The 21,003-nt window shown below is 37.0% G+C and overlaps 1 protein-coding gene across 1 annotated transcript in view; it reads left to right on the forward strand.

The window, feature by feature from the left end:
* Nucleotides 1–21,003, forward strand: part of gukh (NHS actin remodeling regulator GUK-holder) — a 167,572-nt gene that overhangs the window by 116,349 nt on the left and 30,220 nt on the right. The window contains exons 3-8 of the mRNA XM_031975444.2: nucleotides 2,686–2,852; nucleotides 4,210–4,410; nucleotides 5,385–5,960; nucleotides 9,063–9,510; nucleotides 9,953–10,802; nucleotides 12,123–12,413. Coding sequence (XP_031831304.1) covers nucleotides 2,686–2,852; nucleotides 4,210–4,410; nucleotides 5,385–5,960; nucleotides 9,063–9,510; nucleotides 9,953–10,802; nucleotides 12,123–12,413 — 2,533 coding nt within the window. The remainder of the gene's footprint in view (nucleotides 1–2,685; nucleotides 2,853–4,209; nucleotides 4,411–5,384; nucleotides 5,961–9,062; nucleotides 9,511–9,952; nucleotides 10,803–12,122; nucleotides 12,414–21,003) is intronic.

The raw sequence follows: 21,003 nt of genomic DNA on the forward strand, positions 1-21,003 counted from the left end.
ATATTCAGAGGGGCAGGGGGACTCTTCCATTCACAACGCTCTGTGAGTGGAAGAGTACCCTTACCCCACCTCACTTTTGAGCTACAGGCCAGCTTGACTAACGTGAGATCCCTACAGTACCGCTAACTTCGTTGTCTATCGTTACATCTCACTCCGTCGCATTTAATCTATTCATAGATCACTCACTCTAAATTGTTATAGACAATTTATTTGTTAATAAATAATGTATCTAATGATTAGGATAAATATGAGTTAGTATTTAGAATGACTAAATTGAATCAGGCGTTATTTCCAGATAAAATTTATACTTCACTTAAAGTTTTGAAAATTTTCAAAATGGTCTATGATTGCACTAACGCGAGAAATTATTTATAAAATTTGAAATGACAAAGTTAACATTTTTGCAACTTGGAATTACAAAATAAATGTTCCACTATTTTTCCAAGATAGTATGGACACTCATTACTCGAAATACAAAATTTCATCTAAAAATTCAAAAAAAAAAAAAATTTTTCATGGATCTTAATGGGTTAACACTAGATTTACTGATATTTACTGTACAGTTTGTTCCATTGTTATCCGTTCATTTTGATCTTAGGAATTAGAGGTATAACCGTTTGAGTCCCATGCGCTGCTTTCGTGCTCTTCAGATTTCATGTCGAAAAAACCCAGCACATTTGAACGATACGGACAACTGACGGAGCACTGACAATCTGGTGAATCGCGTTTAACTTTTCAGGCGCATGTACGTCGCATCGCTACTTTTTTTTGTACATAAGTAATCCAAGTAATACATTTTGTATTTCGTTACCTATTATAAATTAACATATATATATAATAATATTAACATAGATAAAGACAAGCGCTGTCGCGCTGCTTGGCTTTTCTCGACACAGAATAAAAGTTCGGTGTTGGGCGTTCACAGCAGCGTCCTTACTTGGAGCTGATTAAATGAGACCGCTTGCTTGTTCGTTAGTGGACTGTATTTTTTGTGTGTACAATTATGTCTGAACACTAAGACGCGCTTGTATGATGAGTATCGTTCGAAAGTTTTGAGTTGTCTGTTTCGCTGGCGATCTGCGAGTCAGATCGTCAGCTCCGAAATTTAAGAAAACACCCTGATTGGTTATCGCCAAAATTGACAAGTCCCAATCAGGGGCTTTCGAAACGAATTGTCTCCACCGTCGCTGCGCCCTTGGCGCGCCTAGTCTAACGAGGGTGGGGTGCTACCTAAGACATGCAGAGACTATGTTTTTAGCTTAGATACAAATTTCTTCCAGGCAAATCCCAGGTACCGAGTGTCCTTAGGATACCATTTGGTCGCCCTTCAGAAATATGCATTTACAACCCGTCGCTGGCTGTCACATGCGGGTGAAAGGAAAGTTTTGGAATTTGATTTCAAAAGGCTAATGAGTATTGCCGCGATGTGCCGTTAAAATACTAAACAATAAGAGCCGTTTTTTGCCCCGTGCTGTAAAGAGCTTAAGTCTCTGCATGTGTCGACTCTATTAAGCCGTCACAGCTCAACATTCGGCTTTTTTCAACCGTGTTTTTTTAAAAACCTCTGGTACCCAAACGGTTAAGAGTAGACAATTAGGATACAAATGTGCGTAACTGCGTTAATGAAAGTCGATCCGAACATTTACCAAATAATTCTTATAAAATTCGATATGAGCCAAATTGACTCGTTCTTTAGATCTAGTGTTAACACGTTCGCTACCAGCGTCACATGTTTGTAACGGCCGTAATCCTATATTTTACATAATGAAAATGAAATTAATCCTATAGACATTATTATTAGAAATTATAAACTATAACATTATATTTAGGAACTCAATGACTCGTTTCATTTTTCTAATATTTTGCTTAAAAGACTTATTGGATTGAAGAAAATATTATAATTAAGGAGACCGTCAGCGAAATAAGCGCTGGTAGCGAACGTGTTAATCTGGCTTCCGCCTTTTATTATTGACGTGCGGCCAATAACGATCATGCGTTGAAAACCGAGGCGGCCAGAACATCGTGAATGGAAGAATCCCCCTGAGCCTCCGACTTTTCAGCTTATAGGTACTCTGTCAACTCGTCGGAGCTGTACTGTACTTATATAAAGATAGTCTCTCTTGACACACACCATTATCAGTGAGTCTTTGACCCACCTGATGAAGCCAACTGCAATGACGGCGAAACGTTGAAAACATTTTCCTACCGGATAAGTTTCAATATTACAATCCAGGCCGTGAAATCATGGAATCTGTGAAATCTATTATAGTAATTCGATTTGGTTGGGGTCACCGGCGATCGCCATGGTATTCGACGTGTTAACAGATTGTTGACTGGCAACTTTACTCAGAAGCTGTCCCATATCACCGGTTATTATTCCGCATTTACATATGCCAGTGAAACAATATACTTTGCTTATACGTAATGAATTGAAATGAAACTTTGGACGTATTTTTTAGATAACCTCGAATATTTTGCTTTTGCAGTATTTTATATTGCTCTGCGTTTGAAAAATTGAAATGGCTAATGCAAGTGCAAACACGTGTTAACTCGTGACCAGTCAACAACGTTTGGGCATGGAAACACGAGTTAGCTCATGACCGGTCGACAGTGTGTTAACTATTGCTAAGGTGTTATCTACACGGGATCGTGTCTTCATTTGACGTGCATAATTCTCGGTTATAGCCGGCCGTTATCGAGGATCTACGCAGATGGACGTCCACGGAGGCACTCGGGGACGTTACTGTACCGCCGGATTGTATGTCTAGGATATTAGGAGATACGACGGACGACGATGCCGTCGATCACAAACTTCCCAGCCCAGAAGAACAGGTTCAAGCTGTCGCTCTCAAGTAAGAACGATATTTCTGCTTGCTTAACCTCTTCAAGGATACGAGCACGTACAGTGGCGTTCACTGTATACAGGGTGTCCCGCGACTCACGGTCAACCGATTGGGAGGCCATTCTACGTATAAAAGTGAGTCGAAAAAATAGAATAAAATTTTTTCCCGCGAGTCTTCGTTTTCGAGGAAATCGAAGTCGAAAATTTACTCGGTACATGTCGACTTTGTGCATCTCATTATACACTCTTGTTTTGTTTCTTATTTGTATTTAAAGACATAGTAATGACAAAGTGCGGATACCACTCTTGGTACAAACGCGAAGCGGCAATCAAATTACTCTCCAAGTGCGAGAATCCTATCCGTATACTCACTATTCGAATAAGCTGCCATATTGAGGAACTGTTAGATACTGAATAATTATACCGCTGATAGAATAGCACGAACGATAAACTATCGACCGAGGTCATTACTATATCTTTAAATACAAATAAGAATCAAAAGAAAAGTGTATAGTAAACCGAGTAAATTTTCGACCTCGATTTTCTCGGTAACGAAGACTCGCAGGAAAAAATTTTATTCTATTTTTTCGCTTCATTTTTACATGTAGAATGACTTTCTAATTTAATTGCCATGAGTCGCGGGACATCCTGTATATACGTGTAAGCAAACTGACTGAAACGTTAACCCTTTGCAGTCGACAATATTTTTCATTATAAAAGTTCATTATATTCTGATGAAATATTTAACAATATTATTTGTAACTTACATAAAAGAATATTTTGTATAAATTAAGGGGCAGAATTGTTTTATTTCTGTTTCATGTGTTAATATCTTATTCCGTATTTCATATTGAATTTTTCGTTTGATAATTTTGCTGCGTTCAATCAAATGGCGACTGAGAGTTGCCTCTCGAGTGCAAAGGGTTAAGTGACTAAATGGTCTCCTAAATTGGAGCAAAAATGATATTTAAGTTCTGTGAAAATATATAAAATAATTCGAATAACGTAAATTCTCCGATTGTACCATATCAAAGGAAAACAGAATAAACATTTCGTTTGAGACTACAGAGTCTACAACGTCTCCTCTATTTTCGTTTATAAATCATTTTGTATAGAGTGATACATTTCAAAATCATCTAGCACGTGTAACGTGACAAGACTATCGATCTGTATAAAATATCATTGGCAAAAGAGGTTGTAAAAGGAAAACCTGAAATAGGAAAAATAAAGAGATACGTTTTTCAACATCCATTGAACTGATGTCTAGCGCTGAGAAGTTAGGCTATATTTCGTCCATGTCTGAATTTCGTGTAGATTTCAATTTGCGCCATCTTGTCATGAAAATAAGCGTGTAATTCTCGTCGCAGATTCCCAGCAGAAATTGTGGCGGTGGACGTAAGTGGAAGAGGATTCGAAAGAATGTCAATGAGAAGGAGGTCTTTGTTGTCTGGTCCAGAAAATCAAGAGACAGCTGTGAAAAGACGATCGCGACTACGCAGGCCTCGAGGGAAAAGACGAAACACGATCGCTGGTACCGATCAAAAGGAAATACGACAGGCAATTGGCGGGTAAGTCAAATCATATGTTTTAACACTAAAACTACCGATTAACCCTTTGAACTCTGTAGGTTCCAATATCTCACCAGTTATAATATTAAATATTTTAATGAATCTTAAAGAACCTACCCTAAAATTATTAAATTTTCCACACATCCGAATTTGTACTAAGAAGGAAAATAAAAGATAGAAGAAATGTTATAGCGTTTCTAATTTTTGCTAGGAGTACTATAAAAATTAGTTGCAGTTGCTGATAGATTACAGAACAACCTGGGGTACTAAGAGTTAATATTTAATCCCTACAAAAATTGTAACAATAGAGTATTTTTAGTTTCTTCAGACAGTCATTATAGTATTCAGGAGGAACTATTTCTTTTCAAGATCATTTGGAACATTCTATGCTTTTAAGGTATCAGTCATTGTGAAATAAGCAAATCGAAACCAGTCATTTTGACTGTTACGATAGTTCTAGTGTTAAGGTTCGTTGTTGCCATTATTATGTTTCTATGGCAATCTTGTCAATTGAAATATTCTATTAACCCCTTGCACTCGATTGATTTTCCATGTTGTCAGGTGTAAACTTATATTTATCTTTCGGGAAATGATAACCTTTTGCACTCGAGAGGTGACTCTCAATCACCACTTGATTTGATGCAGTAAAACTATAAAATTTGATATTTAATATTAACCTGTATACAATGCATCGGTGTGTAAGATGTTGAAATGAAAAAGCTTTCTCAATTTACTGCACCTTCTCTTTGAGTTAATTTCAAAAAATATCGTCTTTGTGTAGTTAAAAAAATGTTAAGTATTTCTAACGAAATACTTCCGACTACAAAGGGTTAAACCAATTTACAGTAGAATTCAACTTTTCATATTTATTTTATTTATGATCAGTATAATAAAATTGAATTTTTATGATCATCTAAAGTGTGCTGTTTTTCCGAACAATTCCTAACGTTCTACAACAAACTTGTATTTCCTAGAGAAACGATCGGCGAGGACGCGGACGAAACGATATCGAATATAGCGTCGAGAACGCAGCGGTCGGCGAGCACGGACATCCTGGGCTCGTCGAAGAAGGAATCGCCAACGGAGAAGAAGTCGCACTTCAACACGCTGAAAGCGTGGGGCATGTCCCGGCTGAAGTTGATCAGCCCGAAGTCCAGTCAGCAACAGGATCAAGCAGCGCCGGGACCGGCGAGCAGTGCCACCGCGAACACGTCGTCGGAAGCGGAACAAGGGCAGTCCAGGTCGCCGGAAGAAAAGAACATTTACGAAATGGTAACGAGTAGGCGCAGGAAGGAAAAGTCGCACGAGAGGAAGCCCAGCTCATCGAGTTCGAGCGGGAAGAGTATCTCGAGTATACCCGTGTCCGTGCCGACCACGGAGAAACAGCCGAGCGTGAAACTGCGCGAGAGCGCGATCCAAAGGAGGGAGAGACGGAAAGGAAGTAACCGTGACGATCCGCCGCACTCGAGCTCAGGAAACTGGAGTGCGTCCTCGGAGAGCGGAAGGGCGAGTATCGGCAGCGAGACCACCACCACCACGCATCAACCGAGGTGCGCATGTTTCGGACTTGCAAATGTCAACAGATTTTTATACTGCGTGCTTAACTCCTTCACCTATGATTTCTTTCTGAACTCTGATCGATACGACTACTTTGCCATTAATAATTTATTGAAAAAAGAGGAAAATTCTAAGCATATGTTATGCCTATATTTCCTTTTAATTATAATAGTTGATTACAGAGGAAGAATATTTACTTTGAATTCGAATTAACTAAATAATATATATATATATTGTTGAGTCATGTTGAAAATCTTCACCACCTGTCTCACTCTTTGTTGTAGAGCAAGGGGTTAACGCATTGATTGCCACGAAAACCTTCTGAGTTTTATGTATCGCTTATTCTTTTGTTGCAAAGGTAAAAAGGAATAGTTACTAATTATTTGGTATTGCAATGCTTACGTTACACTGTTATCTAATAATTTATGCTATGAAATATTTCTATTCGACATTAGTTATCTGACAAATGATAATTATTGTCAAGTAATTTGGAAGCTCCGGTCATCGGTGTTCGACGTAGCAGTCAACGTGTTAGGCTAACCTGTTTCACTCAGTTTTACGTTCCTTCCTGTTTACTTTAACCCTTTACTCCGAATTTCTTTTGCATTTTGTCCTCGATAATCCTATTATTACGATATTTTATTTGAAATGCGTTTTATGAAGCAGATAGTTTGTAGAGAGCAGTGTCAACAATTCTTCTTGCCAATAATATTGAAAATAACATAGTATTGTAATCTATTTTAAAAATATCTTAGCAAAGAAGCACACTTGTAAATAAAATATAGGAGCGCGAAGGGATAAGCCATACTTGGTCAGACTTTATCTCGACAAATTCTAACTTAGAATTTCGAGAGCCGATATTAAATAAACGTTTGAATTATGTGATATTCGAATTTCACGGTTTTTATTTTCGTTTATAATTTATTTAAAAAGATACATTTATGTACATGGAAAATACTTGAAGAACAGTCGTATTCTTTACTGGAACAGTTCAAGCATGTATTATTTGAATTATTGACAGTTTATTTTAGGAATCGGGTTCTAGAAGTTGCCTCATGATTTTACAGTTTCGTTAAAATATGCGTTCCCCGGCTTCCTGGCGCCAAGCTCTATAACCACTGACACGTAATCGTAAACTTCACGACGTGTTGCAGAAGTTGACAGGGCTGCTTGGCCATAGTTCTTCGCGGGTTATCTTTGAATGCAGTAGAATCCGCCCCCACACTCAGCATAGTGGGCGGTAACGATCAATTCGTCAAATAACTTTCTACAGCCAGAGATTTTGTTTCTGAACACTTTATTTGTCGGGCTGCTATTAATAAGCCGTTTCAATAGCTTATAACTCTTATAAAATCACATTGAAAAGCAATCTACTCATTTTTTGTGAAGAACAGTCCACCAATAATGATTAGATTATGTTACTCAATGCGATTTGCTAATTCAGAGAATAGAATCAACAGAAATGATCTCTTAGAAATATATAATTGACAAAGAGACCTTACAGTCGGTGCGTCGAAAATTTGAATAAAAATGTTGAAACTTTTGTGATTAATTTAAAGTAAAAATAAGCAGACACGTATACGATCGCTTTTTCCAATAGAAGTTTTCTTTTTTGTGTTTTTCTTCTGAATTTCTACACTACTTTTCCTTTATTTATCTGGTTTTCCTTTTACTTGTTTTCCTATTCGTTTTGATTTCATGCAGCGTTGGGTAATTAACGATCTCATTCTGCACTTTAATCACCATGCCAATATTTGCTTCTTTTTCCTTTATCTGTTTAGGTCTATTTATAAACAATGCGCATTGACAAAAACGGTCGGTCAGCTTATTAACCATAAAAAGGCTAATTAACTCTAGAACTACCAAGCATTTAAACTGTCTTTCTAAAATGTCTTTATAAAAGCTATAAGCGCGAATTTATGAAGATTTCAATTTAGGTATTGTATTATATTTCAGTTTAGGTATTACTTAATCAGCTTCTTCAGTCATTTTTCAAAGAGGTATTCGTACCTTTTCAATGATAACAAAAGAAAAAATCAAGGAATGAAAAGAAGGGAATTTTGACCCATCTGGTAGTTCTAGTGTTAAAATTCCCGACGCACCAGTTGTAACGTCTCCTTGCGAGTTGATGTTGCTTGATACCATCTAATTTCGCTTTAACCAGTTAGCTGTTGCGATCTCTTTAAAAAGTGTGTACTTTATTCTGGTATGTGTACGTATTCATTACTGTAAATAACTTTTTCTAAGATTTTCATTCAAATAACGTATACCTATAAAATTGGTTGTTTCGAAAATTAATATTCCCTTAACCAGTCAACTATTTTTCGATGAGTATATTAGTTATAACACAAAACCTTGCCATTTCTTCGTGACGGGTATACTCGTCAAAAACAGCTAACTGATTAATACATTGTTGACCGATCACGAGTTTTCGTGCTTTCATGCCTAAACGTTGTTGACCGGTCACGAGATAACTCGTGATTGCACTTGCATCAGCTATTATAATTGTTGAAACGCAGGGCAATATAAAATACTGCAAAAACAAAATATTCAAAGTTATATAACAGGTACATCCAAAGTTTCATTTCAATTCATTATGTGTAAGATAAATAAAGTATATTGAAGTTTTATTTAGATCGTTTCAGTTTCGTATTTAACGCTAGGTTTACGGAACGCGTCAATTTGACGCACATTAAATTTTATAAACATTATTTGGTAAATGTCTCGACGGGTTTGAACATGTATTCCAATTATCCATTTTTAAATCTATAATTTTCAAAATCTAAATAAACGAATATCAACTTTTCTAGGAACAATAGAATAAACTGCACAATGAATACCCGCAAACCTAATGTTAATTACGGAATAACCAGTGACATTAAATAGCATTAAATTGCAAAAGCAAAATAAGTTATCTAAAACATATGTCCGAAGTTTCATTTCAATTTATTATGTATAAACGAAGTATATTGAACTTTATTTTGATTGTTCCACTTTCATATTCAATTACGGAATGATAAACGGTGACATGGGTTACCTATTGTGTAACATTGCCGGGCAACAATGTGTTAACCGTGAAAACTGTTAATGTCCAGGTCCACGACAACCGCCTCGATTGGAACATCCTCCACTTCTCTGTGTCACGTCAGGCGATTTAAGGGGCGAGACACCTCAGCTTCGTCTTCCGTCACATCGGAGGGTACGCTGACACCCGACATTATACAGGATATCGCGGTGGTACCTTTCTCCGATGACGGTGAGACATCGTCAGTGTACTCTTGCGACACGGAAGGGTATTATACATCGTTCCACGTTGACTCTGGGTTAAAAACTCTACGAGAAGAGGAGCACGTTGTGCAGACGCCGTTAACGAAGTCCAACGACGTCAGTTCTGATACAACTTCGCCGACCGTGGAAAACGAATATGAACTTTTCGGAAGAGGCTCCACATCGACCACGACAAGCTCTGCGGGAACAGTTTGTACAGCGTTATTAGCGCCACCGCCGCCGGAAAGAAAGTCCAGCCTTACCGTTGTTGCTATGGTAAGGTTCTATATTGGTTTTCATTTTATATTCGTTGAACGATGTTTTCTTACACACGTGAAATCAATGGCGAACGACGATCTGAAGTTTCCCTTAGAGTTAGGCAAAGTGTAATCGGATTACGCATTACTGATGATAATCCTTGCAATTGTGTCAGTTAATTCGATTACAAATTATTTATTATTGTGAATCGATAATGACGAATAATTATGAGTAGCTTGAGACTGTAAAGTGAATTTGTTGCTTGAATCAATTCTCATGTTTTTATATTTTACACGTTTCACACATCGTGAGGATTCTAGATTTTTGGATTACCATTTTTAGTACTGTATGGTACTTGTAAGAATATAGAGTTTGTAATAGAATTGAGTGGTTAAGTTTTTTGGTTACAGCACTTTTATTTGTATTCTAAACATTTCATCGAACGCTCCTTCGCCCACAGGTTCACGGGCAAAACCAAAATGGCGGCGAGTCCCCTGACAGCGGACACAACACCTCGTCCTCTCCCGTGGAGTCCGCTTCGAGTCCGGCGTGCACAGGAAGATCCTGCTCGGAGTTCGAGTACTCCGAATCCAGCGATCTGGAAGGATGCGAGAGAGTCGAAAGAATTCGCTCGAAAACCGCGATCAACACTAGTCGCATACCGTCCATGTGCGTGATCACGCCGCCCGGTTCCGACGACGAGCTGACGCGAGAATCGGAACAGACGAGCAAGAAGAACGAGAACAGGAAACCGGACATCCAAAGTGAGGGATCGGTCCTAATGTCAGCGACAGTTGGTACCTCCAAGATGGAGGTGATCAACGGACAAGACAAAAACCTTTACGCGACGGTCCAAATGTTACCTTCGCCGGCAAATGACAAGGTCACGACTGGACAGACGTCCAGTAACAATAAGATCAGCCCTCTCAGCGGGGTTCTAGGGAAACTTCGCGGCGTACTTCCGGGCAGGAAGCACGTGTCGAAGAGCAGCACAGCGCAGGAACAAGGGAACGCAGACTCCGGCGACTATGTGACCATAGCCGACGTGAGGAACAATAATGACAAGCGGCAAGAGTCAGGAGCTACTTCGGACACGGTTCCCGCTTGGTCGCCAGTTATGTACGCGAATTCCGATATATTCAAGAGGGACGCCGAATACGTTAGTTTAAGCGAGTTACCAAAAAAACCTGCCTCTTCCTTGGAGAGGAAGAGGCAGGGTGCCAGAGTTACGTTAGACTCAGAGGGCAAGGTTGTTTATACGTCTGATAGTTTGAAGAGGAGAAAAGGAGCGCACACTACTTTCAATCCAGGTACATTTTGTTATTCGGTTGTTTGTCGTGTTTCCATTGCCATTGATGGAACGATAGTATTAGTATTTAGATGTTTCAAGAATTTTAACACATTGTTGACCGGTCAGGAGTTAACTCGTGGTTGCACTTGCATTAGATATATCAATTTTTGAGATGTAGAGCAATATAGAATATTGCAAAAGCAAAATAGTAAAAGTTATATAAAAGATACGTCCAAAGTTTCAATTTATTGTGTACAAATAAAGTATATTAAAGTTGCTTTAGATTGTTTCATTTTATGATAGCTTCTGTGTAAAATTACCGGTCAACAATGTGTTAATATTAATATTCAATAGTTGTATCTGTATTGATTTGTTAAAGTCCCAGTGAAGTACACAGCTCCAACCCAACGAGTATGTAAAATGCGTAAAACAGTATATCCCTGAAGTAATTTTTATTATTGTGTTTCCGTGGTGAAAAGACTTGATTACTTCGTGGTACCAGTCCAAATGAAATTCATTTTAACCCTTTGCACTAAGGAGTCTTTCACTAGAAATATTCAACAGTTTGCAATGAGTTATAGACGACATCCTTTAAAACGAATTCAATGATGGAATATACATAAGTTAAGAAACAAAGTTACTTCAGTATTTCACATATTCATGGATTATGAGAAGCATAATATTATATATAAGACTTCATGATTTTGGCATATAAAATTGTATAATGACTAAGAATCACCTCTCGAGTGCAAAGGGTTAAATATTAAAAATTAAGAGCTAATGAAACGCTTTAATGATAAAATCTTAAAAGACTCAAGAAGCTGGAACTCCTTGACCTACGGTATCGTGTCAGACTCGTGACGAAACTTTTAAACTGAATTTGACAGATCTGAGTGTTATTTATTTCTTTTAAATCTAAATGAAATATTAATATTCTATTGTCAATCGTTATCATTTGGAGCAAACATAGACATAGAATAAGCATCAGAATCTTTTCTTTTCCTAATCAATTATTAACGGTAAAGTAGTTGTATCGATCATAATTAACTCTCTGCGGTTGGAAGTGCTCTTGGTTCCTCACTCAGCTTAATACTATATGACGCTCTATTTATTTATTCAAGAATATTTGGGAGTCATTGAAATGTTACATTTAAATGGTACAATTGTGATATTAGAAATAAGTATAGAAAAAATTGTTAAAACAGGTAGAGGTTGCAATAAAATAGAATGTCGATACTCGACATAGGACTGCCAAGGGTTAAGAAATAAATTAAAGGACAAGGGGTTAATCGATTCAGCTAATGAGCAGCTCATATTTCACGCGTGCATTCGTATCCAGGTCCATTCGTGAGAGAAGGAGTATCCCCGAGCCCGTCGCCATTGTTGCACCGCGCGGCGCTGAACATCCGAGCGGTGACGAAGAGCAACGACGCGGTGGACGGTCCGACGAAGTTGACGCCGCCCACGTCGCCGCAGTTGGGTAAGCTGATCATCCGAGCGGCGAGAAGCCCAGATCGCGCCACCAGTCCAGACTACGTGAGAACACCGGCGACCGTGGTGGGACCCACGAGTCCGACGACAGCGCACCGACAAGTCCGCGGCGCTTACGTGAACATGCAGGAGGATGAAGGTAAGAAGGCTTCTGGTACGAGCGCTGACGAACGAGATTGCACTGGCTGTGTCGGTAGATTAGAAGCATCATTCGCACACCCTGGCAACACTCATCCTAACGACGATGCGAGCACGGTCCCAACCACTGACGGCAGCCCGTTGCTCTCCGCCAAGGGCACGTGTCACACGGCTACCGGGACTGTCGTAGCGCTGGCGCCGAGTAACAAACTTTTAGACCTTAGCAAACCCAAGTTCTCCTCTAACAGAGCGTACACCGGCAAGCTGGCAGCTTCTGTCGTTTGCGACGAGAATCATCCTCCGGTTATCGACGGCGACAGCCTTGTGGCTCAGGGAGCCTGTCGGTCGATAAGTAAAATGGACGCACCAAGGACCTCGTCCAGATCCACGAATCTGCGGCTGGACTTCGAGAAGTCGGCTCTGTGCCTGAAAAGCTTGAGGCCTACCGGCAATACGCCCAAGTTGAGCAGGAAGTTGCTGGTGTCCGATCTCGACACACCGAACTTCTGTAGGAAAGTGACGAAACTCGAGTCCCAGTGCGAGGAGAAGGACTCGGAGGTCAAGGATGCGGGGAAACACGGTGACGATTGTAATTCGAATGACAAAGACGCCATTTTGGATCCGAGCATTTCCGAGACGCGTCCCGATAGCAATGCGACGAACAGATCTGAATGCCTGCGCGAGGACAGAATCGAGAGGAAAGTAAAGCGCAGCGAGAGCTATCGCATGGCGAACAGCCCGATAATGTTTATTAAGAAGTTCTCCGGTAATGTGGAGAAGTCGTCGAAAATGTCCAGATCGCCGTCGGAGGAGTTGCAGGAGGAGTTGTTGAAGGAGAGCATCAATTATCCTGAGACGGTGTCCAGCCCCGAGCCGCAGATCGACGGAAATATGAATTTCAACGCGAACGCGGCAATTTCTGTCTCCGCGACGACAGTCCCAAAGAGCCCTCGACCTAGAGCCACGGACATTGAGCCGGCGAGGGTGCTTAAGTATTCCGGAAACGATACAGAAATTTGGTAATCGATGGACGGTAGTTGTATACGGAATGAAGCCGATGATGATGTTGTTGCAACAAACGCGAATGGTTTATATAGTCGCAGATATTATGGTTCAATTAGACACATGAATTTTGAGTAAATTACCGATGGAAGTGAAACATCGGAAGGTAAAGACAAGTACAAATGACCAGTTAATTCCGTTTTCACTTTTAACTCTTTGAACTCTGTAGGCTCCAATAATGCACCAGTTATAATATTAAATATTTTAATGAATGTTAAAGAAACTACCCTAAAATTATTAGATTTTCTACACATCCGAATTTTGCACTGAGAAGGAGCATAAAAGATCGAAGAAATGTTGCATTTCTCATTTTCGTTGGGAATACTATAAAAATTAGTTGCAGTTGTTGATAGATTACAAATTAACTTAGAGTGCTAAGGGTTAACACTTTGATGACCGGTCACCAGTATACTCGTGTTTCCGGTTACGTTTGTTTAGGCACTCTTTGGTAAACGTGCCGGTTTGATAAACTGTTCAGTCGGTATCCTTAGAACTGTGACGTGTAATAAGTCTGAATTCTATTTTTACGAAAGATAGTTTTAGATCGAAATAGACGGTCAGCAATGTAACATTCGCCATCTCGCTGGATGTGTAAGAACATTAGGTTCGGGTATGGGATCAACTGATTTTTCTTTTTACAAATTTAGAAAGAGAATAGGGATTCTATTATGGCCATGAATTTTATAGTTGCTTATTTATAGTAAATGACGTTAAACGACAGAGATGTGTAAAAAATTGGTTACATTTGTGTGCCATATATCGATTAAAACAACGCAAATGATACCATTTATGAATTCACGTTTGCATCGGTAACTAATGACTCTTAGATCTGTTGGAAGGTATATTTACTTACGTCAGTATAGTTTCTACTGATTGTTTATTATAATTTAACCTTATATTTTTACTTGGATATAATGAATACAAATACGACGTAATAATAAATCGACGCAAGACGTTTTTCGCTAATGGTTGTCCATATGCAGTGATAACAACTATTAGTGCACTAAATTGTTCTTTTTTTTTTATAATCGAACTGAAAACGCTCGACGGTATATGTATTAAATTTTTGAAGTACAGTATTTTACATGTTTTAAAGTGTGAGACAGAATAGGAAAAGTTGCAGATGGATTTTTAATATAAAGTGAATGTTAATCAAATTCATTACTTTCTAACAAATGAAAGTAATTGTGGGAACAATTTTTAAGGCATTTGTGATATGGGGCAGCGCCATGACTGCTATGATAGACAACAGTGAACAGTATGCCCTTCTAAAAATATTCTTGTCATACTAAAGGTATGCAAAAATATGTATAAAAACTTTCTAGTATATACATGTATATTCAGTTCTCGAAGAAAAAATTATAAGAACAAAGGTTTTTCTAAACCAAACGACTTTTAAATACTAATTAGTAAATTAATTAACATTACTAAGATTTTATTTTTGTCATATGTTTATGGCAATTATGCCATTAAATTAGTAAAATTTTGAATAAAAATCATAGTAAAAATATTATAGAAATGATAAATCGATAAAAATTAGTCGAAACACGATATACTTTGTAGTATTATTAATTATACGTGATGTGACCGTCTTATAATTACCCGAACTGCAGTTTACGATTATCCGAAGGATAATTCGTTTAGGCTCAGCTTCATCGGAAGAGCCTCAATAATTTATTGATAAAATTTTTATACAAATATAGGGAAAAACCGTAACAGTTTTTATTAGAATCGTTAAGTACTTATCAGTGTGTGACTCATATCAAATATCTTTGCGCCGACGTGCAAGCAGGGTTTGTTCTGTCTTCCTTTCACAGTCGATCAATCATGCAAACGACCGAGATTGTTCTGACGTTCGCAGACAATCTCCACAATTAAAGGGTTAAAAATGAATAATTATCTAAAACGGATAATGATACCACGTAACGCTTACGTTATTAGTCATTGCATCGTATCCACATTTTCATTTTCAGTTTTACAGACAATTAACTTTTTTTTGCAAATAATTCAGAACCATTAACTAGCAATATATAGATCTGAAATGTAACAAGTAACGTCCACGAGGAGAAGGTAGCAACTGAGTCCATTTATAATTAACCCTTTGCCATATGATTTTTTCTAAATTAGGCTGGCAAATTATTTTATCATTCAAAGTTTGTCAAGAACGAACGAAATTGTATATTTTAATTAAATTCTTATACCTGAAGTTTTTATATTGGAATTTGTTAATATTTATAAGTGGAAAATATTATTATCCTTTAATTAATGTGAACTGGATAATATTTATGTGAAGTTTGATTTGTTGAAGTTTCATTGAGCTTGCGTAATTTTCAAATTTTTCGCTCTAGATATGTTTGATTAAGAAACTGCTGATATTTATTAAATTCATCCCAAGTCTTTACTATTATAAAACTTTTTCGATTTAATCGTGTTCACATTTTTCCGAAGTTTCTTTTTTAAATTTGAGATAGCAGAAATTTTTTATCAGCGTATATACGCATGTCTATTTTTTCAATAATATTCCAAATATAAATATAAGCTTGCGGCGAAAGAAACCGAGACACATAGATGATTAATAGTCAAATATTAAAAAGATATTAAATGTTAAATATCAACAGATCTACATCATTAAAAAACAGTGTTAATATTCCTAACGAATACAAAACAAATGTGAAAAAGCATTCCAAGAAACCGAAAATTCAGGATCACCCCTAAAATATTGAAAACCAAATGTTTTACATGTAACATAAAATGTTCAAATATTATGTAAACAGCAGAAACCTCTATCCCAATTTTTTTGTAAACTACATCATTAAAACATCGTGAGAAATCTATCCTACACCATTCTAAAAAATCGGACTTTACAAATGCTGTTCTTAGGAAATTTTCTCCATCTGTGGAAGGTTGTGTAAAACGTGATTAGCGAACAGAACGTCGAAGTAGCAAACTGATGGATCGTTGGGAGATTTCACGAAGTACCCACATAAATCTATCAACACGAGGAACGTCTGCTTTGTCGGCACGCTGTTAGGAATTATGCGACAGAAAATGAGGAAGATCAGTGAGATCGTTATTGCTTGAAATTAATGAGGGCAGACGATAAACCGTTCGCTCGGTAGTCGCGATAACGAGATCGAACAATGTTTTTCCGTGTTTGCAGCGGCCGAGACAGGGTTGGAACAAACGCGGTGAACCGCACGAAACTGATTATCTGCTCTTAGAGGCGAGCTGCCGATCTCTTAAATCAATCACATCACGAATTCCTGTATAATCAGCACATTGCATACCGGATAATTTTCAGAAAACTGAATTCCGCGGATGGCAATTTCCAGAGAGGTCAACCACTATACATAGAAAAACTCAAATATCTTATTATTATGTAATATATTTTAAATAGATAATCAATTCGAATGAAATTTTATATTTTTTTCAATGCTGTGATAATTATCGAAGTTGCATAGCTAAGAGTCTTTATATAAAAACGAGATTTCTCATTAGCAGTACGCAATGTGTTCATGGGGTTTTGCAAGGGTTCACTGTGACAGCCGAAGAAGATGCAAATTGGATATGAAACTATCATATTCGAAGTTTTAGTTTAACCGTAAGATTTCTTTTTTCGCAATTACTGGAACGATATGGATGATTTTCTGGGAAATTATTAAATAATCTTGGTTCCATTGGATTATCAAATAACCTTGGTAACATCAATAAATGTACATCCGCGATTTATACATGAAACTCATTAATCTTGTGGAGTATCTGTGAGACAATGGAAAGAAAGCTAATCGCATCCTGTTTCGAAAAGGCTATTGTTATTAGAGTGTGGATTTTTGTAGATTCATAGGAAATCTGAAAGTGTAAAATAAAGAAATATATAAAATATTTAAAGTGTAATCTTTTTCATAGTATCTTTTAAGAAAAACTGTTTTCTATCATAATTATATTATTATAATCGTGTTCTTAAAATGTTGAATTTGCATAAAAATCCGGTTATAAATATAATTAGATAGTATATTTTTCAAAAGCTTAACCGAGGACGTGATTTCTTTCATTTAATTATCTTATTACTTATTTGAGAAATATTAGTAAATTAACTAAACATTTGCAATTTTATTTAAGTTTCTACACGTTGACAATTTTTTAGAAACACTTGCTCTGTTGCAAATATCAATGAATTGATTGCTATCCTTCCATCATTTTTCTACTACACAAAATAATGAATTAATAAATATTAATAATTACTTTAATGTGGTCAGCATTCTGCGTACAATAGAATTAGACAAACAGTCTCAATATATTTATCTTATCCTACAGAATCAGTGACACTGTTCATGTTTCCCATAGTATTACAGAGTTCAAATTATACTGAACAGATGTGCTATAAACCGATCACAAGATTATTAGAGAAAGAGTATGAAAATATTATGAGTCAACCCACAATTACTAAACTGCTGTAAATAGAACTGATAAAAGAAGAGAAGCATGTAAACACATATTGCATCATTTTTCGTTATGCAGAACATGTACAATATGAAAAATGTATATTTCCATAAATAATCGTAGTCTAATTATAAAAATTACATCGACACTTACAAGTATAGTCATCACGTTTCCTAATCATTCACTACTGTAAAAATTCTTAAACTGTATCAATTCCTGTAGCTTACTTACTTATGCAACGGTAACAATTGTTTGATCTCTATCTTAATTTACATATTGCCTCAATCGTGGCTTACAAAGTGAACATAATCAGGTTACTCACAAATTATTCATATACATTAATATTTTCATCATTTCCTGTATAATTCCAACTGTTAACATTATTACCTTGAAATACTTATTCACGAATTCTCCATTGTAAAAAAGGAAATCGATTATTTATTTAAATCCCATTTTTTAAATCGTGGTATAGGCAAATCTCCATGAGAAACGACACGCTTAACGAATAAAATAAATGTTAACGTAATTGCTTTACAGCATTTTCCACGATATTGTTTGTATACAAGTAATTTTCAGTAAAAGGAGACAAAGATTTATTGAATATTTTTAATAAATCACATCGATGTCTGAAAACCATCGTGTGTATACTTTATAACCACGAATTATTTCTATACAATCGCCAAAAGCATTTCACTAATTTTCATGCATTATTATCGTTGAAAACAGATTTTATCAGATTATCTCGGAAAAGTGTTTTCAGTATTATTTTCATGCTTCTTTGGTATCATAATCTCGTCCGACTAAACCAACAATTTACTCCAGATTCTACAACAGATAGATGGTAAACTATTCCACCTATTTTCCATCTGCCCGCATACTGTGCGTGAAGAAAAATAGAAAATCCAGAACGCAAACAATGAAACTAGTATAAACGTGACAATCAGCGTTATCTAATAACCTTGCGAAAGACATACCATGTTGACATTGCTTTGTCGGAGTTATCGACGAAATTATTGAACTCTGAAATATTCCGCGCTGCGCGCAGACTCGCGCTTATCGTTCTATGATGTTAAGTTGCAGCCCCCCACAGAACTAGGTAATATACAATGAAGATTATTTTATGGGAAATCCTACGGGCGACGTAGTAGAAGTAAGATCTCACCAGGTTCGACAATAAGAATGTATTATCGCTAAAACTACTACCAAGCAATAAGAGCTATTTATCCCTTTGCGGTCGAAAACATGTCAACGTATGAAGTGAAATTACATATCAATTGCTTAATTAATATAAAAATGGGGAACTACGTTCTGATCTCTTGCTGTTCGACTAATATCACTCGTTCGCGAGTTAGTCTTCCAAATACGACTTCATCTTACCGAAATGCCGACATCCGTCCGCAAAGGGTTGTAACGTGTTATAAAAATTAAGAAAGCACATTTCTTGAGGTGTAAAGAGTTTCTCATTGCTGCACCTGCGCAAACACATGAATTTATTTTGAAATTTCTCACAAAAGCATCTTCATCACTTTAACACTAAAACTACTGAGCAGTTAAATTGACCTTTTGAAATTCCTCTGTAGAAATTTCAAAAACGTATTTATCGAGACTTTCATTGGTTTATAATTGAGTATTGATGAATCAATTTTTTCAATAATTTCTCCGAAAACATCTGTTGTTATAATAATAGCAAAATGAAGAAATCAGGAATGGGTTATTTTGACCCGCTTGATAATTCTAGCGTTAACCCTTTGCAGTCGGGAGGTGATTCTCAGTTACCATTTGATTTGACATGCCGAAATTGCAAAGTTTTATATAGGTATAACGTTAATCCTTTGCCCTACAGTATCGCGTCAGACTTGTGGTGAAGATTTCAAATAGAATTTAACAAATATAAATATTATTCAGATTGTTTGAATGCAAATTACGTACTATTCCTCCGTTATCAATGGTTATACCTTAGCGCAGGCGTTGACGTAGTATAACACTGGAAGTTCCTCTTAGTTTCAATAAATTATTAAAAACAAAGTTGTTCGATCGATCACAGTTCAGAAACGAATCATAGGGCAAGGGGTTACGCTTTGTATTAGTACATCAATATGTGAAACATCGAAATATCTCTGTTTCGTAATTTGTGTACGTTTTCTTGTTAGTTGACTTGAAAGAATATCGTCTCTATATCTTATTGGAAAATTTTGAATAATTCCAGTGAAAAACTTCTTAGTGCAAAGGGTCGATAAAAAGAATAGAACTATTTACGAGCTGTCTGAGTAACTGAATGTACTGGGTGTAACAAAATATGCGAGGACACTTCAGAAGGCAGGTGACACGAAAACAATGGAAAATATTCATTTGAGTATCCTATTTGACCTTGCTTCAAGGATACTGCAATTTTTGTATTTCAATCATTCGAAATTTCTCACCTTCATAATGTTCAAGTGCTATATGTATTTATGCTTATCTATCTATAAATCTTTGGTTACAAATCTGCAGGTTTGTATAGAAAATCAAAGATGGCCATCATTATGGTACATACACGTCCCTCCATTTACGCGGAGTATCCGTTCCACATGGTTTCGTTTCACGCGAAGGAAACTTGCATAAATAGAGTCTGCCAGTACAAAAGAGAACAAAGTGTTCGTAAAAAAAGCAGGCATGAGCTTTAGAAATTCATATTTATTTCACACGGTTCAACAAAAATGCAATAATAATGACATTTTAGGAACGAAAGGTAAATTTTATTCGGTGTCACTAAATTTAAGTCATGTATAAACAACACCGCGTAACTAGTGTTATGATTTACCGCGTAAAGTAAGTGTCGTGTAAATTAAGGGATCGGTGTATACGTATCTCGGCAGCTGCAAAATCATTGAAACACAAAAGTTCAAAAATATAAACGAAGAATGGAAACCTTTCTCACTGTTTTCATGTTTTCTATCCACTCCTGAAGCGGATCTCACAAATTCTGTTACACCCTGTATATATCACAATGCTCGCTCACTCACTCTGATCCTCGCAGACTACTTGTTGTACAACCGGTGTTAAATCCACTACTCGATTTTTTGCGGCTGTAAAAGCGTCCGTTGCAAGAA

Source organism: Nomia melanderi, chromosome 8, assembly GCF_051020985.1.
Source record: "Nomia melanderi isolate GNS246 chromosome 8, iyNomMela1, whole genome shotgun sequence".
NCBI classification, from domain to species: domain Eukaryota; kingdom Metazoa; phylum Arthropoda; class Insecta; order Hymenoptera; family Halictidae; genus Nomia; species Nomia melanderi.